The sequence below is a fragment of the Tenrec ecaudatus genome, chromosome 4 (genome assembly GCF_050624435.1).
Source record: "Tenrec ecaudatus isolate mTenEca1 chromosome 4, mTenEca1.hap1, whole genome shotgun sequence".
Classification (NCBI taxonomy): Eukaryota; Metazoa; Chordata; class Mammalia; order Afrosoricida; family Tenrecidae; genus Tenrec; species Tenrec ecaudatus.
The window spans coordinates 44437128-44462742 of record NC_134533.1 but is presented as its reverse complement, the minus strand read 5'-3'; the positions used below and the strand labels follow the sequence as shown (position 1 = coordinate 44462742).

At 40.6% G+C, this 25615-nt stretch overlaps 1 protein-coding gene across 1 annotated transcript in view; it reads left to right on the top strand.

Annotated features, from left to right (window-relative positions):
- The window catches only part of BBOX1 (gamma-butyrobetaine hydroxylase 1), a 59412-nt gene that overhangs the window by 15170 nt on the left and 18627 nt on the right, over positions 1–25615 (top strand). Inside the window, exon 3 of the mRNA XM_075548397.1 lies at positions 14700–14898. Coding sequence (XP_075404512.1) covers positions 14700–14898 — 199 coding nt within the window. The remainder of the gene's footprint in view (positions 1–14699; positions 14899–25615) is intronic.

Genomic DNA, 25615 nt, shown 5'->3' with positions numbered 1-25615 from the left:
ACAAGGAAATCCCACATGACTGCACGGATTAAATTCCAGAAAGATATGCAACCAGGTCATATCATCTCATCATGCTCATTCAAACTGCAAGCTGTGCAAATAATCAAAGAATCTGGCTAATATGAAGAAGGACATGGCATCAGGATTAGAGGTAGGCTCATTAACAACTTTCAATATGAAAATGACACAACCTAGCTTGCTGAAAGTGAGTAGGATTGGGGGCCCTTGCTGATGAGGATCAAGGATTGTGGCCTTCAATATGGATTACAACTCTATGAATAAGGCCCAAATCCTCGCAATTGGACTAATGGGTAGCATCATTATAAATGAAGAAAATATTGAAGTTTCATCTTGATTGGATCCACAATCAATGTTCGTGGAATCAGCAGACAAGAGATCAAAGAACACATTGCATTAGGTAAATCTGCTACACGAGAACTCTTTACAATGTTAAAAATCAAGGAGTTAACATTAATGACAAAGGTGCAGCTGACTCAAGACATGGTATTTTCAATTCCCTCGTATGCTTGTGAAAGTTGGCTGTTGAATGAGGAAGACCAAGGAAGAATTGATGTATTTGAATTGGGGAGCTGGTAAAGAACTTTGAAAGTAAATCTGTCTGGGAATATGTGCAGCCAGAATGCCCTTAGAAACAAGAATGGCAAGACTTGGTCTCATGTGCTTTGGACAGGTTATCAGGAGCAATACCTGGAGAAAGTCACGCTTGGTAAAGTGGAAGGGAAGCAAAAGAGAGGAAGGCCCTCAACAAGGTGGATTGATGCAGTGCTACAACAACGGGCAAATGTAAGAATAATTTTGAGGATGGTGCAACACCAGGCAGTGTTTCGTTGTGTTGTCCACAGAGTCTGTATGAGAGGGAACCGACTCCACGTGACCTAACCACTACAATTGCCTACCAGTTTGCCAAACGAGCCAAACAATTCACCATATTCCTACTGCCCTTCCTGCCCGGACAATTTTTTCTCTGTCCTGTGCATGACTTGCTTCTCTTACTCTTTAGAGTTTGGCTGAAATATTATCTCCTTATTCAAGAATTCCTTAACAATGCTCTCTAAGTAAGTTCCCCACCCTACTTTCAACGAGCGCTTGTCAACATGTCCCATTTTTTATCCCTATTGCAAATACTAAAATTGTGTTTTGTTTGCTTGTTTATCTACTGTTTTTCCTGAAGGACAAGAATCACATCTGGTTTTATTCACTCATATGATCTCTTTCCGATAGTAAGACTTTTAACAAATAATTGTTGACTAAAAAAAGATTACTTCAACATGGAGTGCTAAGCACTGTGAGTAATGCTGGAAACCAGGGAGGAAGGCCATCCAACCCACCATTAACTGGAGGGAAAGTTTCCCTGGAGGAAGGGATTGTAGAGATGGTCAGTGCCCCATCAGTCGCTCAGCTCTCTGCCCCTACCTGCCGGGAGCCTCTCATGTAAGACTTCCACCCTGATGGAGGGATTTCACTGTTACAGACACATGCATGGCCATCCCACCAAAGTCAGAAGGGCCTGAGTTTTCATGTTATGAAGAACAGCCCTCAATCCATGATGGGTTTAGGAAGCAAGCAGGAATACTACCGCTTCTTTGCCCCAAGCAATAACAACTGTGAGGGAAGAATGTTCTCCAGTGTCTCCAAGAAGGCTCAAGGCTGCAGCTTTCTGTTGACAGAAGCATTCACTCATTCATTACCACACCATCCAGAGGCGTTCTTCAATGTCTTATTTCCCCATCTCTCCTTAGTGCTTACAGAACTACTTCCGCAGTTATTTTCTTGCATTCAGAGCCGCACCTCAGGATTAGACACTAAAAGAATTTTACTTCAGAGGGCACTAAGCGACTAGAACCTTGAAAAACATAGCACTCTCTAAACAAGAAATTGGAGACCATCCAGAAAGGGCAGATCCCTCTTAGAGCAGGTGCATCAGAGCAAAGCCTTCTACTTGGGCACCTTTCTTCCCCTGTTGTTGTTGGGTTTGGTCAAGTGGACTCTGAGAATCTTCACCATTCTACTTGGGCTCCTAATTGCAGCCACTGTGTCAATCCATCTCAATGAGGATCTTTTTCATTTGGAGATTGTTGTTGTTGTTAGGTGCCATTGAGTGAGTTCTAATTCATAGTGACTCTATGTACAACAGAACAAAACACCACCCATGTGCCATTCTCACATTTGTTCTTGTGTCTGAGCCCATTGCTGCAGCCACTGTATCAAGCCATGTCTTGGAGGGTTTTCCTCTTTTTTGCCGCTCCTCTCATTTATCAAGCATCATGTGCTTCTTTGAGAACTGGCCTCTCCAAAGTACATGTTCAAAGTACGTGAGGCCAAGTCTCACTATCCTTGCCTCTAAGGAGCATTCTGGCTGTACATCTTCCAAGAGAGATTCCTTTGTTGTTAGGGCAGCCCGTGGTGCTTTCAGTATTCTTCGCCAGCACCCAAGTTCTAGATGGGGTGGATATGCGTTGTTTTACTGGGTCCTAGGAAGTGATTTATGCTAAAAGATTGGCCAAGCCCCTGCACAGTAGATGGCCATTTCAGAATGAACAGTCAGTGCAGGTGGAAAGAATGCCTGAAACTCTTGAAATAACATATTGCCGCTGAGCGTGCTGCACTCGAATCTTTAACTAAAAAGTTTCTTTGTGCCTTTTCCTTTGGAAACTCAACTCAGGATCCAGGAATGTGATGCTTAACCCTGAGAAGGGAATTTTACAAATGGCCCCTTGCAGCCAGCACGTAGCCTGGGCATAAACTTTATGATGTGTGAAGCACATGTCCAAGGAAGTATTTATTAGTGAGGCCATAAGTTACATTAGAAAGGGTGGTTCATACCTTAAATAGTTCATCATTTTCCATGCACTTTATGTATCCTGACCCAAGTGTGAAACTTACGTTTGTTTTTAATGTATTCTCCTGTTAAATGATTTACTCCAGTCAAATGTGTTTTCTTTTGGGTTCCCAGTAGTGTGCAGTTGGGAGTAAGGGAGTAAGACTAGGAACATGCTTTTATATTACATTTTCTATATTAAGCCTTCTTTGCAGATATAACAGCATGGTCTTATTAGGGGGATTTCATGTTAGATAGCTTATGTTCCTCCAAACTAAAATGCTTTGCTTTTAGAATGTAATACTGAATTTGGAAACTATTTAGTTACATTATCTAAAAGTCTTAGGTAGCAGAGCCAAGCATATGAGTGGCTCATACATATTTGGTTGTGGATCAGTCCTACAATAGGCTGCAGTCCTTGTTCTCTGATTTCAGTGCAGGTCTTGACAGGGAACATCAGAATAAGAACTATGGTAGGAAAAATGTGGACTTGTAGACTGCAATGGCTGTAATCACTCTCTAATTATAAAATCTTGTAAACTGAAATGATCTTAATTATCAAAAGCCTTTCTTTTATGCAGGGAGTCTCTGCTTTACATATGCAAAAGTGACATATCTGTTAAAAGAATGAACCTCTTACTGTATTTTTAAAAGTAAAGACAATGTGTGTACATACACGTGTATATGTTATTCTGTAGTGGAAAAGCTACTTATGCAGAAACAAAACCATTGAAACATGCTATAAATGTATTTAGTGTATAACCTAAACAGATCCTTCTTGAATCTTCAATACACTCAAAATACAAACACAAAGGTTTTTAAAGCATTTCTATCTTGTGAAAATGTTCTTCTATTTCTACGTCTCCCTGCCATACTGTCAGTAAAACTCTTTGGGGGGGGGGGGGGACTTCTGATAGTGTCTTAAATTAGATCAAAGGTGAATGGGCCTCTGAAATGTATAGATATAAATTAAATAGGAGAAAATGGGTTATTTAAAGTATCTACACCATTGTTTCATGTTACAAATAGTCATACCATGCTAGGAAACCTGATCATAATGCTTTTCTGCATTCAAAAGCCTAACTTTCAGCCAAGGATTATCTTCAGATTGTATGCTTAAACATGTTCAGACAAAGTGCTCCAATTTGTACCTTTCCCGGTTTTCTTTTTTATCTACCAGATTTCCTTTATAAGAGACAAATAACCTACGGACATCCAGATGTTAACTGTGGAAAGATTGTGAGAGTGTTTTGAGACACCCAGAAATGTTTTTATCTGTAGTTATTGAGAGTAAAGACTCTGAACTTTGGCTGAGCTTGCTTAACTGTCTCTACAACTCAATAAGCCACATCAGGGTGGCAGTGGGGGGCTTTCTTCTTTCCTCTGAAAAATTGGGATTGTTGAATGTGTCCATTTCATGTATTTATTGTAGAAATTCTAAGAAACACTAGATGAAAACACCTAGCACTCAGCCATACTCCTAGAAAATACTCCCAGCAAATATTAATATTAAAGTATAACATGCTTGCTATGAGCTAGGAATTCCAGAATGATACAACTCATTAAGGGCTGGGCCACTTGCTGAAAGGTTGGTGGTTCAAAACCACCTTGAAAACTTGAGAGGATAAGCCTAGGGGTCTGCTTCCGAGAGGTCAGATCCTTGAGAACATACAGAGTAGTTCTACTCTGCACATTGGGTCACCATGTGTCAAAGTCAACTGCACGGTGACCACCAACAACTGTGAGCCAAGCATTGCACTAAGTTTCTTACAAACTTCCATCACACAGGCACAAAGGACTGCAAGGTAAATAGAATGGTGCCTACTATATAATCTAAGAGACTGAGGCTCAGGAAAGAAACATATACCTTTACTCCTACAAGGCAGGGCCATGGTTTAACCACAATCCTATATGCATCTGTGTTTTCTTTTCTATATATCTAAGCTTTTAACTATAGTACCAATCACATGTGCCTATTTAAATTTGAAGTAATTAAAATGAACTGAAGTTAAAAACAAAATCCTTCATTCCTCAGCTGCTCCAACTGTGAAATCGCAATAGCCATATGACTGTTGTACTTAGGTTTAGAAAATATATGACTAGTATTGGACACAGGAACTACAAAATATTTATATCGTTGCCAAAAGTTCTGTTGGAGAACATTGTAATGTAAACAATATTACCATTCTAGGCTGCTTTGCCCTCAATAGAACATCTTTTTTAAAATAATACTGAATATTCATCACTTTGTGATAAAGACAAAACATTTGCTATAGATAGCCATGCACACAATAGTTAATCCTTTCAGTGGTCTACTTTGGAATAGAACATATGTCCTTTAGCATATTTTCACACATTCGAGGACTAGGAGAATCTTCCCCTGCAGTTTAGGTGAACTTCTCGTTCAAAAAATACAACGAATGGCTCTAGGAACGCCTAAAGTCAATGTGAAGGTGCCAAAGGAGACTCTCACAGTCTATCCCTCTCTAACCTCTGTGGAGCCATACTTTCCATTTGAGGCTTAATAAATATACATATTCCTTCAATACTTCTTTGAAGTGTCTGAATGTAGTCCACTTAGAACTTAGGGATTCTATTCTGAAAAATCTTCCTTGTGTAATTTTAGAAGAAAATATCCGTCGTTTTAGAAAGCCCTCTCCAAGGGCAACAAATGTACAAATGTGCTTTACACAATTGATGTATGTATGGATTGTGGTAAGAGTTGCATGAGCCCCCAATAAAATAATTTAAAAATTGTCCCAAATGAAAAAAAAATTAAAAGTCATACTTGAAAAAAAAGAAAGTCCTCTCCAATAAAAAACAGCAATTATAAATTCACAATAAAATTCCCACTGCTAGTGTGGTACGTAAGCATGTGGTTAACAAACACCAAAAGAGCCTCCAAATGAGACTACTGCATGACATTGTGGAAGGACAGACAAAGATCCAACCTCCAGCCCCATTTTTTAATGTGGGAGCTTGAGAAATGATTTAATTTTATGGGCTTCTTCTGTATCATCACTACATTTGTAATCATAATATTCATTTAGTGAATTGTTATAAGAAGTAAGGAATAAGTATTACAAATGAGACCCTAGATGTCTTTTCTTTCTCTTTGCTTTCTTCTTTTTAATGCTTTATATATCACTTGGAAGAGAAGAGACTTGTGAATATAAAAGAGATATAAATGTTAAACAGCATAAAGTGGCTAAAGGTAAAAGTAACTTTTTGGTGGGGGAGTGGAAATTTGGTTTTCCAAGTTCAAAGAACAGAAATTTGCCTTTATTATTCTCTCATCTGGAATCCTCTTTGATACTATTCTCAGTATATGAACATTGGTACGTTGTCCCAGATTTGTTTTAAATAGTACCATGGCCAAGATACCATCTTTCACTTCGGTTCTTTCCTTGGCCTCCTGGACAAAACTGTTATTGTTAAGTGCCATCGTCACCTCTGACCTATAGGAACCCTATGCCCAACCGGATGAAACACTGCCCAGTCTGCACCAACCTCACAGTTGTATGCTAGACAGTCTTGCCATCCTTGCCTGTAAAGGGCACTCTGGCCTTACTTCTTCCAAGACAGATCAGTCTGTCCTTATAGCAGTCCATGGTACTTTCAATATTCTTCTCCAGCATCACAATTCAAATGCATTGATTCTTCTTTCATCTGCCTTATTCAAGTCCAACTTTCACATGCATATGAAGCAATAGAGAATACCATGACTTGGGTCAGGCTCACCTTAGTCTTCAAAGTAACAGCCTTGCTCTTCACTGCTCTAAAGAGGTCTTTTGCAACAGATTTACCTAATACAATATATCTTTTGATCTCTTGACTACTGCTTCTACAAGCATCAATTGTGGATCCACTTAAGATAAAATCCTTGACAACTTTGAGCTTGTCTCCATTTATCATGCTGTTACAGCCTGTTGGTCTAGCTGTAAGGATTTGGGTCATTTTTACAGAGTTGTAATCTATACCAAAAGCTCCAATCCTTGATCTTCATCAGCAAGTGCTTCAATTCCTCCTTGTTTTCAAGAAGCGAGGTTGTGACATCTGTATATCATAGGTTGTTAAATTAGCATTCCAAGTTTAATGGTGTAGTCTTCTGCATATAATCCTGATTCTCTGATGGTCATTCTCTGTTCACCATACGAATTGAACAAGTATGATGAGAGATTACAACCCTGAGACTCACTTTCCTGATTTTAAAACATGCCACATTCTCTTGTTTTGCTCACATAACTTCTTGTTGATCCATGTACAAATTCTTCATGAGCATAATCAAGCGTTCTGGAATTCCCACTCTTCTCAGGGTTATCCCGGTTTAGTATGGTCCACACAGACTTTGCCTTTGCATGGTCAATGAAACACAAGGATACATCTTTCTGGCATTCTCTGCTTAGAGCCACGATCCATCTGACACCAGCAATGATATCCCTGTTCCACAGCCTCTTCTGAATCCAGCGTGAACTTCTGGCAATTTCCTCTCAATGTACTGCTGCAATCATTGTGGGATGATCTTAAGCAAAATTTTACTTATATTCGAATCAATGTTTGGTCTCTCCTGACAATATGTCCAAAGTGCATGAGACAAGTCCCCTCATTTTTTACCTCCAAGGAGAATGTCTGGTTGCATCTCCTTCAAACTTGGAAATCCTACACAGGCAGCTGCAGATCAAAACAAACTCAATGGAAGTGTCTTTTTGGCAGTTGCATGAGGAACCGTGGTGGCACAGTGGACAGAGCATTGTGCTGCTGACCAAAAGGGTGGCAGCTCCGATCAGGCGACCTGAGAGAGACAGATGAGCTAGCTTGCTGTCACAAAATCTTTCAGCATCAGAATTCCTATTGAGCAAATGCGTGGGAATCGACAATGGCAGAGGACTTGGTTTAAAGAGTGCATTTAATTTGTATTCTGAGCAAAAAACCCTAAGAGCTGGACTCTATGAAGAAAAGGCCCATACTTGGATTAGACACATTAAAACCCGGCATGTGTGGGCGACACAGCCTTGCTTGCTGAAGGCAAGGGGAATTGACGGGCTTACTGACTACAGTATGGACTACACTTCAACCTAAAGGAAACAATTCTCCCAACGGAACCAAACAATCAGGGTAAACAGAGAAAAGATTAGAGTTGGATTCACAATCAATGTCCATGGAAACAGCAGTCAAGAAATCAAACAACATATTGCATTGGACAAATCTGCTGCAAAATGCCTCTATAGCATTTTAAAAAGTAAAGATGTTACTTTGAAGACTAAGAAGTGGCTGACTCAAGTCTTTGTATTTTTAGTCACCCCATATGCATGTGAAATACGGTCAAGGAATGTAATATGATATTGATGCTATTGTTTGACAAGTTCTGCATGCTAATGAGTCACCTTTCTTGGAATGGGTACAAATATGGATCTCTCCCTGTTGATTGTCCAGGTGGCTGTCTTCCAAAGTTTTTGACTTAGACGCATGTGTGCCTCCAGTGCTTCATCGTGTTGCTGAAACATTTCAATAGCATGTTCAAACATTTCATCAATCCCTGGAGCTCGCTCCTACCCCATTAATGTATTCAGTAAACTTGCACTTCTTCGATATCATTGATTCTTAATCATATACTACCTCTCGGAATGGTTGAATGCTGATCAATTCTTTTGGAGACAATCACTCTGTGTATTCAGTCCCTCTTCTTTGAGGCATCTTGCATCATTCAATGTTTTGTCCATGGAATTTTTCAATATTACAACCCAAGTCTTGAATTTTCCTTCCTATTTCAGCTTCAGATACGCTGAGTGTGTTCTAGATTTTTGGATTTCGAACTCCAGTTCTTTGCAAATTTCATTACATTTTACTTTGTCTTCTCAAACTGTATTTTGAAGTTTTCTCTTTAGCTCTTTTAGTTCATAGTTTCTTTCATTTGCTTTAGCAACTCTTGGTTCAATGGAACCCTGGTTACATGTGGAGCTGCGATCCTGTTGGTCAGCAGTTCAAACCCACCAGCCGCTCCGCAAGAGAAAGACTGGACTTTCCACTTCTGTAAACCGTTACAGCCTCAGAAACCCACAGGGGTGGCTGCGAGTCACCATTGACTCGCGTCAGTGAATGAGACTCTTTGTTCAAGAAGTTTCAGAGCCTCTTTCAGAAGAGGCTGGTCTTTTCCCACAGATGTAGTCCATTTGATTGTTGTGCATTGCACAGAGCAAGGGCCAGATGTATTGCCACTGTTTATTTTGGTGAAAAGGGTATTTGTTCTCAGCAATATTTTATGATGCAATCTTCAGCTTCATTTCTGTCACCAGAGCCACATTTGCTAACAACTGAGCTTTCCTTTAGTTCCTAATTTTTGTATTGCAATCACCAGCAATTATTCATGCATTTTGATTGCATGTTTGATCTTTCCCCGCGGAAAGGATCAGGCAGGGTTTTGTTCTGTGGTGCTCAGGCTTGCGGGAGTCGGAGCTGGCGTGATGGCACCGAACAACAAATGTTGACAGGGGCAAGCAGCCTGATGTTTCCCCTGCGGAGCAGCTGCTGGGTCTGAAGGTCGGACAGTGTGATTAGCAGCCCAGGGTTCATCTCCCACCATCTCCAGTGGGCCTTTTTGCAGACACCAGGGAGGCATCATCTACAGTCTGTGATTTAAAACTCAGAAAGTTTGATTCATTAGACAAATTATTTATGCTTATTAAATAAAAGCCTTTGGCAATATATGCATTTAGAGACTAATTGGGTTTTTCCATAGACATGCGCCTGTTCGCCCGGATGCAGTTGTGAAAGAGCAAGCGGGGGCTTCGCATACCTGCATGTATCTATTGAAACAAAAGGGACTCTGGTGCCTCAGGAAGCCATATGTGTGAGGAAACATGACTTGTGGCTTCTAAGAGGAAATGATTTCTAGTCTGCAGCTATGACAAGAGGACACGAACCCATTCTGCATTTTAAAACTGAGGGTTTTGGGTTAATATTCTTGTGCTGTTGTGAGGCACTGTTGAGTTGGCTCCGACACACAGAGACCCCATATGTCACAGAAGGAAGCACAGCCTGGTCCTACGCTATCCTCACATTAATTCTTATGTCGCAGCCCCTGGTGGCAACCACTTTATCAATCCACCTCCTTCCGGTGTTCCTCTTTGTCACTGACCCTCTGTTTTGCCAAGGCTTAGGTCCACTCCCAGAGACTAATCTCTCCTGATGACATGTCCAAAGTACATAATATGGAGTGTCCTGATCCTGACCTCTAAGCAGCATTACAGCTATACTTCCCCCAAGGCAAATGGGTTTGTTCTTCTGAGACCTCATGGCACTTTCAATACTCTTTGTGAGCGTCACAATGCAAATGTGTGACTTCTCCTTAGGGCTTCCCGAGTCATTGGTCTTTGCTCCCCAACCCTTCAAAGAGGTCCCATGCAGCAGATGCACCCAATGCAACAGTTCATTTGATTCCTGACTGCTGCTTGCTTGATTGTTGATTGTGAATTGAAGCAAAACGAAAGCCTGGATGACTTCAGTATCTTCTCCGTTTATCATGATGTTAAATACAGGTCCAGCTGTGAGGCTTTTGGTTTTCTTTACACTGAGTGGAAATCTATATTGAAAATTGCAGCCTTTCATTTTCAGCAGCAAGTGCTTCCAGTCTTCTTTTTCAACAAGTGAAATGGTGCTGTCTGTACATTGCAGGGCAATTGTAAGCCTTCTTCCAATGCTGATGACTCATTCTCCTTCCCATAGTCCAGATTCTCAGATTCTTTCTCAATATACAGATTGAATAAGTATGGTGAAAGTATAGAACCTGAAACTAATCTTTTCTTATTTCAAACAATGTATCATCCATTTGTTCCACCTCTTGGTTTATATACAAGTTTCCCATGACCATAATTAAGTGCTCTAGAATTCTCATTATTCAGAATGTTATACAAAGTTTCTTATGATCCACAGTCTTAGGCCTTTGCTTAGTTCATAAAGAATAAGCAAGCACAATTCTTGTATTCTCTGCTTGTCTTCAGCCAAGACCTAGCTTTTGCCAGCAATGATGTCCTTTATTCCATATACTCTTCTAAATCTGGCTTGAATTCCTGGCAGCTCCTTGTCAATGTACTGCTGCAAGCATTGTTGAATGGTCTTCAACAAAATTTTACTGGAATGAGATATTAATTATATTGTTCCATAACCCATGCTTTCTATTAGGTCAACTTTCTTTGAATTTACTTTAATCAGTGGTCAAGTTACTGGGTTCTTAATTTCTTACTACAGACTAGTAAGTATTTCAAGCACTCCTCAGGGGGCGATGAGGTTTGTAGAAAATCAAAGGAAAGGAGGTAAAAGGAGTTTAAGACAGCCAAATAAAGAAAGGTTAGAGGTGGCCCATTGTCTAAAGCCAGAGAATTCGCTAACTAAAAAGGTATAAAGTACATGAGAGCTGCTATTATATAAAGGAAGAGAAAATTGGGTTTAATACAGACCCACTAACAAATTACAACAGAGTCTGGCAAGGAAAGAGTTAAAGGCTCATGTGCCTCAGTCTTGAAACCCACAGCCAGGTCTCTTTGAGATGACATCAATGCAATGGAGGGGGCGGGGGGTGAGAGAGAGAGAGAGAGAGAGAGAGAGAGAGAGAGAGAGAGAGAGAGAGAGAGAGAGAAACCACAGGTGTTTCGGGTAGCAAGCAGGGGTCAGAAGCAAGAGAGAGGGAATAAAGGAAAATTCATCGCCCCCAGTAAGTCTATTAATTAAAGGTCTCGCTCTGTCTCTTGTCTCTGATAGACCTTACACCAAGCCTTGATGATATTGAAGGAGGAAAAGTTCACTCTGGACTGGAATCATGAGCAAAAATCAGGGCTCCAGGAACTGAAAGAATGTGAATCGAAAAAAAATCTATAAATTTTGTAGACATGATGCATCCCGCGCATCTTGCTTGTTGGCGCTGCGGAGCTTTGCAAACAGAAGCTATGTCTGTGGCTCTCCTTTGTAACGCTGCCCCAGACCCTAGACTTGGTCATATGCTATGTCTTAAAATGGTTGAATGTCAACCAATTCTTTTTGCTACAGTGAGTTTTTGTATTCCTTCCATCTTCTTTTGATACTTCTTTTATTGTTTCATATTTTGCCCCTTCACTCACTCACCATCATAGGGTCTATCTGGATTCATAGTGATGCTGTAAAACAGAGTAGAGCTGCTCCTGTGGGTTTCTGCGACTGTACATCTTTATGGGAGTAGAAAGCCTCTTTCTCCCAGAGAGGGTGGTGGTTTCAAACTGCTGACTTTGGGGTGTAGCACCCTATACCACCAGAGCTCCTTATTTTGCCCAGAGTACCCCAGTACGGCCACTCCTGGCTTAAATTTCTTATTCAACTCGTTTAACTTGAGAAATGCTGACTGTGTTGTGTGTTTCTTATTTGGGTAATATTTGCATAATTGATTATAAGAGTTTACTTTGTCCTCTCTGTAAAGGGTGAAACTGAGGTACAGGGAGGAAGACAGACATAACTGACAAGGAAGAGCAGAAACAGAAATAGCTTTATTGGGGGGGAGGGGGAGCTCCCAGACAAGGTTCCAGTGACCTAGGCCAACAGATCAGGGAAGTCATGCTGTGCTCAGCAGCTAGGGGTGTGGGTTTTTAAAGGGGTGGTGAGGAATGTATGGCAATTATGGCAATTAGCATATGGGGTCTGGAAACTCTGAGAAATGCTTGTGGGCTCCTTGCCTTCAAAGCCGGAACATCTGGTTTCACTGGTTATCTTATCTGGCAGTTATCTTATCTGGTGCCCTCTGCTGCTGGCCTTTGGAATGCTCAGGGAAGCATGTGCAGGGCCCTGGCCTGCTTCAGCTTAGTCCAAACAGGGGTGCCTAGTTCGTACCGGCCCAAACACTCTCAAGCCACAACTTGAAAATTTCTGTTCAGCCTTTTTTCGTCAACTCTTCCATTAGCTTTAGCGACTCTACCTTCAAGAAAAAGTTTCTGCGTCTCTTCTGACATCCACTTTGGTCTTTCCTGTCTTTTTAGTGACTGTTCTTCATGTATAATGTTCTTCTACAACTTGCCTGGTCTTCAGTCATTATTGATTCAATGTCAGTAATCTGCTCCTCGGATAGTGTTTAAATTCAATTGAAATATACTTAAAGTTATAGTTTGACTCAAGTAGATTTGCTTTACTTTTTTCAGCTTTAATCAGAGCTTGCATATGAGCAATTGATGGTTTGTTCCACAATTAGCCACTGGCTTTATCCTGGTTGGTAATATGGAGCTACTCCATGGTCTTTTCCTACAGGTGAATGTAATTTGATTCCTGTTCATTCCATCTGGGGAGGTCCATGTCAATAGACAATATTTATTGGCTATGAAGAAGTCATTGGACTTCTATCACACAATCTCCAGCTTCATTTCTATTACCAAGGCCATATTTTCCCAGCAAGTGAATTTTCCTCTTTTCCAACTTTCACATTCCAATTTTCAGTAATTTTCTATGCAAAAAATGCACTGATGTGTTCTATGATATGATGTATCATAGGATATGATGTATATTCTCCAGTTGAAAACATTAGCCACAAATAAATAAGAAAAGAAAGCATTAGACATCACTCAAGGTGCTGTTGAAATGCTAACTTCTTATCTCACATGTTAATAAGGTTTGACCTTCACAAGTTGACTATAGTTAGTATTTTCTGAATGCAGTAGTTGATGTCTGAGTTTTTTCTATGGGTAAAATTAGTTCTCATCTGTGATGAGACTGTTTTATAAGACAATCATGATTTTCTTACGCTTTTTCAAGTAAATATTTTTGTGAGCATTTAGTCATGAGAATTCAGAAAACTAAAGGAAGGCGTTTTATTTTATTTCTTGTGGCACTGCATCCAAGGGTCAAATATTCATGTTCCCTTCTTCTTAGCTTGCACTTATTCACTCTCAAAAATATTCTGGAAGAAGAGAATATTCCAGGGGCTTAAGTGGAGAGCAAATGTTTGGAGAATGATGACGGCAATGACTGTACGAATATGCTTTACACAATTGATGTATGTATGGATTGTGATAAGAGTTGTATGAGCCCCTAATAAAACAATTTTTAAAAAAGAAGAAGAGAATGTTGTTATCAGGCAAAACAGAAAGGGGAATGAGCTTTATCTGCTGGGACAAAGGTTCTCCTTTGTAATGAAAATATGTTACTCTAATTCACCATCCCAATTTTGTCTTCCAGTTGACGGTGATCAATATGACTTGGCTCTAGTACATATCATACCTCAAGATTATTTCTAAGATGTATACAGGCAGCAAAGTCCTAAGGATACACAGATTCAGACTCATCCATAAACCAAACAATATTCCCCTAGCAAGGGATGCATATTGTGTGCCTATTACATGTCAGAATATTTCTGCATGGTGTGAAGAGTTGAAAAATCTTGCTATCAGAAGGGTTGAAGATTCAAATCTCCTATAGGCACTTCAGAGGAAAGATTTCCCGATCTACTTCTGAAAAGGGGTCATTGGAAACCTACAGAGCACACTGCTATTCCAATGGCCACCATGTGTTAAAACCAACCGAGCGGCAACAGAGTGTTTGTTTTAGGCCAGCAAGAGCAATAAGGAGGAGGTCTAAGGTTTGACCTTCATAACAATATATGACAAAGACCAAAAGGAAATCAAACTGTTTATCTATAGTTAGTCTCTCTGAATGCAGTAATTAATCTCTGAATTGTTTCCTTGCTACAGTTTCAGGAGAAAGAAGTTTGATGACTTGATTTCTTCTAGAGTGTCTAAACCCCATGATAAATTTTTTAAAAATCAACTCTACTAAACTAATTCTTATTTAAAGTTGCTATTGTGTATAAGAACAACATAACCCTATCTGGTGTTTGTACTTTCTTAATTCGCAGAATGTCAGTACTGGGGCTCAGAGTTACAGCTACCTAATCTGGATTTTGAAGATGTTTTAGCAAATGATGAACATGCATACAAGTGGCTCTCCACTCTCAAGAAAGTAGGCATAGTGCGACTCACTGGAGCATCTGACAAACGAGGAGAAATTTTAAAGCTTGGGAAAAGGATCGGTTTCCTCTATCTTACGTTCTATGGGTGAGTTGCCAAATCTTTGCAGTCTACCAGTATGCATAAAGTTTAATGCATTTCCCAGACTGCGAACTCATTTCATTGGATATATGGAAATTTCCATAATGTTTTCAGCAGGAAGTCAGATGGGATGACAAATCTAAACATGGATTGTTGAAGGTATGACTAAAATGTTTACCCAGTCTAATGTCAAAGCTATCAGGCCAAGGACATTAGCCTAGCTGTGAGATGGGAGGCTGTTTCTCTACTCGTTTTTGTAAGCTTTTTACAAACTACTCAGCTTTTCAAACGTTAAGGCGCATTATAGTTTTACATACCCGTAATAATGCAAAATAAAATTGAGTCCTGAGGAATTGAAATCAGTCACCAGGTGTGTTAAAATACATATAATTGTGGTGCAGGAAACAAAGTCAGAGCATTTTAGCAAGTAGCAGAAAATATCACTGTTTTGAAACTTTACCACGAAAAGCTGTTTACATAAGAATGGCCTTGTGAATAGTAAAACACAAACAATTAGAAACATTTATGCAAATATGTGGATATAACTGTACTTTTAGTGTTTTGAATGGGCTCTTGTTATTCTGGATAATGGATGCAATTATGTTTGGGCTCTTGGTGTAAAACACATTGAATGTGGGACATTCAAAAATCCACAGGTTGCAAACTGGTACGAAAGCGATTGTATATATTCAGATGTGTTTTGCTTACCTATATCATGTTGAGATTTTTTTAATGGAATTAAAACGCAATTCTTATCAATGAGGTAATTTCACATTAAAAATCTGAATTGATAACATTTCTTGAAAAAAATCACACTTGGCAACAACTGTGTCTAAATATCTGCATGACACCAATCTGCTAGACGTATGTTTAGGGAGCACATATGCTTGCTTTCCAGTTTGCCAGCTCCTCCCCATCCCCACCCCAGATCTGTAAGGATCCTATTAGCCTTTTAGTCTGACATTTTTTTCTAGAGAAAACTCTTTTCTGGATCATATATGCTCAGTCACTTGCCATTGCCAATTTCAGCCAGCATGTTCAGGGGAGGAGGCTCTGCTCTGAAACCACCCGGTCCCCACTCTCCCTTTCTACCCCCTGCAAGAATTGGCATTTACCTTGGGCAGATCTATGTTGTATACAATTTGCATTTTTCCTGAATCTCCAAGGATTTGAGTTGCCTTAGGCATCACAGCAACACAAAAAGGAAGAAGGAGGCCCAAGTATATTGTTCTATCAATTATTATCTCCAGTTCACTGGTGAGAAATTAGAAGCCTGGAGGTTTAAACTCTCATCCAAGTTCCACCAGATAGAAACAAATCAGGGTTTGGTTCTGTTACTCATAGACTTCCGACTCTTCTTCACTACCAATAATACGAAAGGACCAAACACAGAGAAAGATGGCTTCAGGCACCATGGTGAAACAGAACTCTTCCAAATAAATCACCTAGAGTCTTTTTTACTTAGCTCTTTATTCACCAACAACAGAGTTTTATGTCTCTTCCAAACATTTCACACTTTCTTAGTACTGGCTAAATTTAAGGGTTCTTTGTTGCTATTTTCTAACTACTGCCCACCTAGCACACACTAGGTCATTATCTTAGTCCTCCATTGGATGTTGTCTTACAGGGTAATGTCCCAGGAAATGACCCAGTAATTTGATCACCGATCCAATCTGGAATATATTGGAATCAATTCTAAAGATCTATTTTCTAAACAAACGGGGCTTCTATCATTCATGTTCTATTTTGCAAGTCTTGACCATCTACCTCTCAAACTTACTGCCATGGATTTGAAATCGACTCACAGTGACCCTGGAGGGCAAGGTATAACTGCCCCTGTGGATTTCCAAGACTGTAACTCTATGAGAGCAGAAAGCCTGGTCTTTCCCCGCAGAGCGGCTGGTGGTCTCCAGTTGCCATCCTTGCAGAGTGCAGCCAGCACGTAACCACTACACCACATCCTACCTAGATAGACAGGTTTCTACCTATTCATTCTACCTACCTAGATAGGCTTAGCCTGTCCTTTTTCGCCTTCCTCGGTAGGTTGCATTTCTTCCCAGGATCTCTCAAACTACATCATATGTGAAGAAATGCCTTTCTTACCACTTTATTCTCACTTCCATCATGAATCACTGATTACTAAGATGTTTTGGTATTATTTTTGGCAACTTTTAATTCTTCTCTCAAGAACTTAAAAAGGCTAGTGGCTTTGTTGTTATTGATATGTTTTTATTTGTTTACCTGCTTATTTTGGGTTCTTTTCTGAATTGTTTTGTGTTTGATTTGGTTTTTGATTTTTGTTTGTTTTGCTACTATTATTAATAGGAAAAGCAAAAGTGAATATTTTCCCTGGTAGTTCCTTCATCTGTTCCTCTCCACAATAATGTGGAAAGATGATGCAGCAATTTATGTAACAAGGCATTTAAAGGAAGAGATGTTTTAAATAGTGGTTCTTAATTTCGCCTGCATATTTGAATCATTTTTAAAATACTGATGTCTGAGTCTCAGCCCCAGAGAGGTTTTGTTTGTTTTTTAAATAAATCTGTAGTTTGGCAAGCGCATCAAAACCTTTCAAAGCTCTGCAGGTGCCAGGTCCAGCCAAGGCTAAGAATCACTAATTGAGAGGAAGGAGTACTTTAGAAGTATTTCAAGGGAGACAAATCTCAGTTGGGATAAAACATAGATGCTTTATACCCTTTGGACTCTCGCCATTATGTACAGTCAATGGCATTTATCACATTCCTCCAGATGGTGTTGTCATGGCTAGATATGGCTTATCCTCATAACAGAATCTGCAACTCTTAAAATAAGGTCTTTCTCTACCATATTGTTGTTTCTCCACTCTGGGTGTGCTTTATTCTTATATGATGAAGAGTTGGATGGCGAGTGAATGAATAAAATAATAAATAACAGGGGGGGACTCCAAAAATAGGAAAGGGATAGAAAAAGAAATGTGTAAGTAGGTTAAAGATAATTTTGCCTTGCATGCAAATTTTTTCAAGGACCTTGGTGATTGTCCCAGCTTAAATGCCCAAAACAATAGTTTGGTGTCATTGCAGACCTGTTTCTCTTAGAAAACTAGTACCCATCTAGCATTTTTCTTTTCCAATAGGGCTACTAGTTTGAAGGGTTTAAAATATATGAATCTAAAATAGAAATGAGAATATCTAGTTTGGGTTTGGGGTTGCCATTTCCATTGTTAAATGTTTGGCAGGAAAAATAAAAACAAGTAGATGCCAGCATCTTGTACAATCTTGCCATGTGTCAAGCAAAGAACACATATCTAATGAATAAATGCATGCCCAAATGTTTCTAAAGGACTGTAAATAGAATAATTCTTGGGGATATTCACAATTGTAAAGTCTATTCAAAACAAAATGGTGGCAACGTTGACAACAAAAGTGCATGTCATTTCCCATCTCCGTCCTTTCTCAGGTAATCCTCATTCTGCCCTCAGCACACCATCTCTATTTGTTTCCCTGGCAACCACGGGAACTGCTTAGCACTGTATGGACTTGATGGCAATGGGAGCTTCCCAGGGAGAACATGAAAAGAGCTGGTAAAGGCAAATATTTCATAGAGGAACTTAAATTATTGCTCAACAAGCTGATAGTGCTGCTGCTCAAACGGACCAGAGATAGAGATATACAAACTTTAAATATGCGAATGGATTTTGAGCTCTTAGTCCATTGCAAACTCTAATTTATGAACAATTAGTTCTTAAAATGTGATCCTGCTGAGTACTTGCCCTCCTGAAATGATCACTGCAGGCTCGCTTGTAAAGTGTTGTGAAGAAATCAGATGGTGTTTGGCTATCAGAAAGAATAGCGTCTTAAAACAGAAACAGCTTGTCTTACAACAAAAAGTCATCTATTTAAGTGAGCGCTCAGCTACATCCACACAGAAGGTGCACACTAGCCCATGTGATCTAAGACTTGTAAATACAACAAAATCCACAATTAGAGGAAGGAATTTTATTAAAGCTCAAATTCTAAATAGCCAGTTTGCAGAAAGTTCTGAATGACAGTGAAAGCCCAAAATCCATTTGTAGAATCCCCACACGGTTTAAGGCTCCACCGAAGCCCATTGCCAAGGGATGTGATAGTCATGCTCTCAGACAGAGGGCGCTGGGTAGTGGATTACTACAGAACAGTTCAGTTAAAATATAAGCTAGCATAAATTACTGTCCCTTTGGGCCCATTTTAAATTTATTCAATTGATGGTAGGTGCCATCAAATCCGTTCTGACTCACAGAGGTCCCATGAACAACAGAGTGAAAACGGCCTGCCCCTGCCGTCCTCACAAAACTGTTCTTAGGCTTAAGCCCGCCATCTCAGCAATAGCGTCAAGGCAGCATGTCCAGGGCCTGCCTCCTCAACGTGACCACGCACAACATCCTCCTCTAGAGACCGGCCTCCTCGACGTGACCACACACAACGTCCTCCTCTTCCAGAGACCGGCCTCCTTGACGTTACCACACACAACGTCCTCCTCTTCCAGAGACCGGCCTCCTCAACGTGACCACGCACAACGTCTCCTCCAGAGACCGGCCTCCTCGACGTGACCACGCACAACGTCTCCTCCAGAGACCGGCCTCCTCTACGTTACCATGCACAATGTCCTCCTCCTCCAGAGACCGGCCTCTTCTATGTTACCACGCACAACGTCCTCCTCCTCAAGAGACCGGCCTCCTCTACGTGACCACGTACAACATCCTCCTCTTCCAGAGACCGGCCTCCTCGACGTGACCACGCACAACGTCTCCTCCAGAGACCGGCCTCCTCTACGTTACCATGCACAACGTCCTCCTCCTCCAGAGACCAGTCTCCTCTACGTGACCACGCACAACGTCCTCCTCCTCCAGAGACCAGTCTCCTCTACATTACCACGCACAATGTCCTCCTCCTCGAGAGACCGGCCTCCTCTACATGACCACGCACAACGTCCTCCTCCTCCAGAGACCGGCCTCCTCTACATGACCACGTACAACGTCCTCCTCCTCCAGAGACCGGCCTCTACGTTACCACGTACAATGTCCTCCTCTTCCACAGACCAGCCTCCTCTATGTGACCATGTACAACGTCCTCCTCCTTCAGAGACCAGCCTCCTCTACGTGACCACGTACAACGTCCTCCTCCTCTACATGACCACGTACAACATCCTCCTCCAGAGACCGGCCTCCTCTACGTGACCACGCACAACATCTCCAAAGACCGGCCTCCTCTACGTTACCACGCACAACGTCCTCCTCCTCCAGAGACCAGTCTCCTCTACCACGCACAACGTCCTCCTCCGAGGACTGGTCTCTCCTAACAGGTCCAAATAGTTGAGGTGAAGTCTGGTTGTGCCTGACTCTAAGAACATTGGGGCTGGACTTTATTCCTTTAAATATTCTTTGCCAGCACCATAATTCAAAGACATTTATTTTCTTCAGTCATCTTTATTCAATGTGCGACTTTCTCATACCTGTGAGGCCATTGAAAATACCCTGGGGCTTGGGTCAGGTTTACCTTAGTCCACCAAGTAACCTCCTTGCTTGTCCACACTTTAAAGAGGTCTTGTACAAGCCCTGGTGGAGTGATGGTTACAAGATGGGCTCCTAACTTCAGTGGCTGTAGCCACCAGCTCCTTCTCAGGGGAAAGATGAGGCTTTCTAGTCCCATAAACAGAGTCAGTGTCGGAAACCCACAGGGACCGTTCTATCCTGCCCCATACCGTCACTAGGAGTGTAAATGGATTTGATGGCAGGGAGAGTAAGTGTCAATCAGATTTCCCTAATGCAATATATCCCTTGATCTCCCATGAACATTGATTGTGCATCCCAGCAAGACAAGATCCTCGCCAATGTCAATCTTTTCTCATGATCTTTTAGTCCAGTTGTGAAGATTTGGGTCTTCCTGACATTGAGTTGTGATCCATAGTAAAGGGCGATATCCTGGATCTTCACCAGGAAATTCTTCAACCTGTTCACTTTGAGTGAGCCTGCTCACATTTCAAATACCAGTGACATACCGTCCAGAATCACACCAACACACAAACCACCACAGTATTACAAGCTGATCGAGTAGTGATAATTTGTTCTAGTATCTATTATTTTCTGCTTTTCTTTTGAATATTTTGTTTTATTTTGTTGGTGGTGGGGTTTTTGTATGGTTTTCTTTTTATGAAATTCAGGATAGATAATCCCTAGAGATAATGATTAGATTAATAGCTCCTTATGGTTATGGCAGGGGAAATTAGGGGTAATGGGGAACTTAAGACATGAGTTCAAGAATGAATAAAGTGTTCTAAAATCTAGGGTGGTGATGATTTCACATTTTTCAATATATTTAAGTCATTTGGGGTGGGGGACAGGAAAGAGTTGATAAAGGGACTTTATCAACTGTCAATTTTTCAATATTTATATGACAAAATATGGAGCAATCTATAAACAGACCATCTTTTTAGGAGGATTTGGATATCTAATTATGAACAATATTGCTTTCACAGAGTAGAGCCATATGCCTCATGCGTGTCCCTGCTTCCATCCTTGAAAAAAAAGTAAAGAAAGCCTATTTTCTTGGGAAAGGTGATAATATTGAAGAAATTATCTGAATTTTACAACCTATTAAACCCTACTTCAAAATAGTCATTGTAACCTACTGCTATCTTCACTGATCATACCAAGTCAGAATGTTTTCAAAAGTGCGCCCCCCAGCGGAAATCCTACAGAAAGTGCAACGGTTAGCAATCAAAAACAAAGGCTCTTGGCCCTTGCTGTCCTTGTATAACTCATCTACGCAGCTTGCATACTGGGCTGTGCAAAGCATTATGTTGGATGTTTTGTTCTGAACTAAACTCTGGTTTCTCTGGTAACTACCTTTGGCAATTGCTATAGATTGATGACTATCAGTGCATGAATTAGCTTCAGCTGAATTCTCTGCTCCAAGATGAATTCCCTAAAATCAAGAAACACACTCTCAAAGAAGCTTGTGTTTTTATGTTTGATATTTTTTAATCAAATTAAGGATCACAGCAGAGTCAATACATCCCAACATTAATGGACAGGGAGTGCACAGCTAGAGGGAGATGATCTCTCAGAATGGTGCAAAGCATGGTAGAAATGGGGTGAAATCCAACTAGACATATGGCCCTTAAACCCTCAAAAACCATTGTGTAAGAATGGCATTAAAATGGACATATTTAATTTTGATTATGAGGTGCCCTGAATCTCCCTTTTCTTCATCTCCAAATTAATCCAACTCAGACACATTTTATCTTGTGCCATTCTTTCATATTTCTGCCCATCTTGCCAAAAATAACTGGTAAGAGAAGATGCCAGCTATAGCCCTTTTTCAGCTGTTGGTTCAGAACTGCTTCACTCCCTTCCTACTTCTATCCTCCTTCATGCGTGCACCTTTTATTCTGCTTAAAAACAGCCTATCCAAGACTGCCTCAATCTGAGGCTGCCTTTTGACCTGTCTTGACTTTCTCATTTGATTTACTAACGTTTGCCTCTCCAATGACACTTGCTGGGGATCCCCTTCATCTGGCCGTCTCTGCGACTCTCGGGAAGAGCTCTCCCCTCCAACCTCTGCCCTGGTTGGTGATGTCCCATAATTCATTCCCAAAACTAGAAATTAGGATGGAACAAAAGAATTGTTCTAGTTTTGCCTTCTGGGTGTTTCATTGGAAGGGAGATGTGGAAGATGGCCTCTGTTTTACAAATCCGTGGCATAATACAGGACAAAACCTGTTTTTTATTAAAGATTCTTGATTTTGTTACTCTGTACACAATGGAAAGCCAACAACATCCCTTCTCTAAGACATGCGCACTCGTTTGCTGGGCTGTACTAATGTGTGATCTTGGGAAACTATAATGTTGATAACAGAGCATTGAGAAGTTCGGATGTTCATCCCCAAAGAGGCAAACACTAAAAATATCCTTTCTAATGTGTTGGGCAAATAAACTAATTGGCTAGGTCAGTATATTATCATTTACATGAGTTCATTAATGTGTGTGTTTCTTTTTAGTTGGTGTAGAGCAGAGGCCCGGTATCATCGTTAAAAGAAAGTTCTTCCCATTCATATTGTGTCTTACCTAGCTGTCTCGCTTATAATTCTAATAGTCAGAATCACTCTTGAAACAAAAATATGCACACTCTATCATATTGAGCTCTTTGCAGAAAGAAATGGTGGCCTAGTCAGCACTGTACCTTTAAGAACACTCAGTATCTGTCCCACAGTTCAAATTTTTGGTGAAAGGCATACACAGCAAAATACCAAAGGCGTTTTAAAAACATTCTTGTCATTATCAACATTTTTTGGTTAAAAAAATAACCTCACAGGGAACTTCTTCACCAAAGTCACTTGATTCCAACCTTAGCTAATAAGCCTACCCACTTTCTGGAAAAGCTTGGCTTTGACCCCCTTTAAGAACATGTGGTTAGGTAAGCGCTGCACTGGCAACTGCAAGGTCAGGGTTTGAAACCCACCAGCCTCTCCTGTGGAGAAAACCTTACTTTCAGCTCCCATAAACATTTACATCCTCGGAAACCTCATATAAGGCCACGATGAGATGAAACCAACCCAGTGGAAATGGCTATGGTTCTGGTTAGCAAGAATGTTCCCTTTGCTGGGACAAGCAAGTTATGTAAGTATTTATGATGAATTACGCTAATAAAACTGTTGTGGGTTGCCTTCAGTCAGCTTTGACTCATGACAACCCCACGTACAAAGGCATGAAATGCCATGCAGCATCAAATGCACCACTGTGCCCATCTTTGTAACATGCCTTCCCACGAAGCAGCTCATGCTCAGCACTCTATTGGACATTATCAGTTGTAATTCAGAGAGTTTTAATTGGTTAATTTTTAGAAGTAGATCACCAGGTTTTTCTTCCTAACCTGTCTTACTCTGAAAGTTCACCTGAAATCTCTTCTCCACGAGGACTCCTGCTGCATTTGAATGGCATGCGGCATATTGAGATGCCAGTGAAAAAGCAGCATCCAAGCAGCCACACTACAACACACCAACAGATGAGTGGAAGGTTGATAAGAATAATGCTGTAATTTGTAAAAGTTGTTAAAGAACTGTATACAAATAGGTGATAGATAGATATAGATTATATAGATAGAGATAGAATTGGATAGATGGCAAAACGAAAATAAACATGTATTTTCCCACTCCAAATTCACTCCATTGAGTGGGTGCCGAGCCTATTGGTAGTCAAACTGTATCCATTGAGACATACACGGAGGCTGTATAATTTCTAAACAAAACTAGCTGGGCTACAAATTATCATGGAAAAGCAAAAACTCAATGCTCTGGAATAACCCTGTTCTACGAGTTTTGAAAAGAATTAAAAACCAACCCCCCGAGAGCATCCGCATCTGGTTTGGGCCCCAAAAGAGTTGCCTACAAGTTCAACAGGGAACCAGGGTTGAATCAATGCTTCACTGCTCACAATCTGTAGATGAGAAACTGGTCCAAGCATTTCATATTGTTATTTCCTAACCTCTTTGATACACCTTCTTCTTCTGACCAAACCCAGCCATCCAGTCAGTTCTGAGTCATTACAACCCTACAGTGCAGAGTACAACTGCCCCTTGTTTCCAAGGCCATAAATCTTCTCTCCGGCAGACACCTTTCTCCTAGGGAGCAGCTGGTGGGACCAAACTGCCAAGCATTCAGTCAGCAGCTGAGCTCTCTCACCAGGGCTTCATACCTGTCATGCCATTTGAGGACGTGGGATAAAATATTTGCTAGAAAAATGTGAAACACTACCGTGACTGCCTACTTTGGCATCTACATAAATGCCCTGCATAAAAGCTTCAACTGATGGGGGAAAAAAAGTCCAATAGAAAATGTTTCTAGTGGGCTGATTGTCAAGCACACCAGCAGCCAGACCAGTTAAAAATGAACAATATTGAAATGGCCCCTGGGGAGTGCATCTATGAAATCTTTCCAGCATCCTCTGGTTTTCTCCTGGCATTTCTCAAAGTTGTCTCAGAGCCAGGCCGGCAGCATTTCACACATTAGCTCTATTAGAGATTGAGGGTGTATGAGTAAAAAATATTATTCCTTGGCAAGTGGCCACTTAGAGATTGTTCCTATGCTCCTACCACTAGCAAAGCTCCCAGCACTGACTTTAAAAGGGTGAATTTACTTGATATACAAGTTAGGGGGAAACATTTGTGACGTGTGGTGAAAACTTCAGTAGGAAAATAAAAAGCAAGTTTACCTATTTTCTTGAAGATTTCAGCCAAAAAGTCAACTAAGAAACTATCTAAACTTGCTAAAGTAAAGGCAGCCTCTGGTTGTCCCGACATAAAAGCTATAAAGATTTAGGATGAAAATAAGGGGGGAAGACGTTTGAGTTCTAAATCTAATTTTGTTTTAATCCTGCTAGGTAATTCCTAAGGAGTTAAAGTACTGACTTTAGAATTTGAGTCTACGAAAATAAATTTTATAACATTGGGGTTTCCTATGTAAAGTTAAAAAAAGAAAGGAAACAATGTTCTTTTGGTTATTGTGAAATCCAACGTGTGTTATCAGCCAAGAGTCAGTCTCTGGGGGTCCCTTTGTAATATCAAGTTTTACAGTAATTAATGCTGCTGCCAGTGAAGCCACTTGAGTGTGAGGTCATCTCATGAAAGAAGGGAAAAATACTCTCTGCCCCTTGGGCTCCTCTAGAAATCACTAGAGAGGATTTAAGAGGCACTAGTACAGACACTGCTTCTTC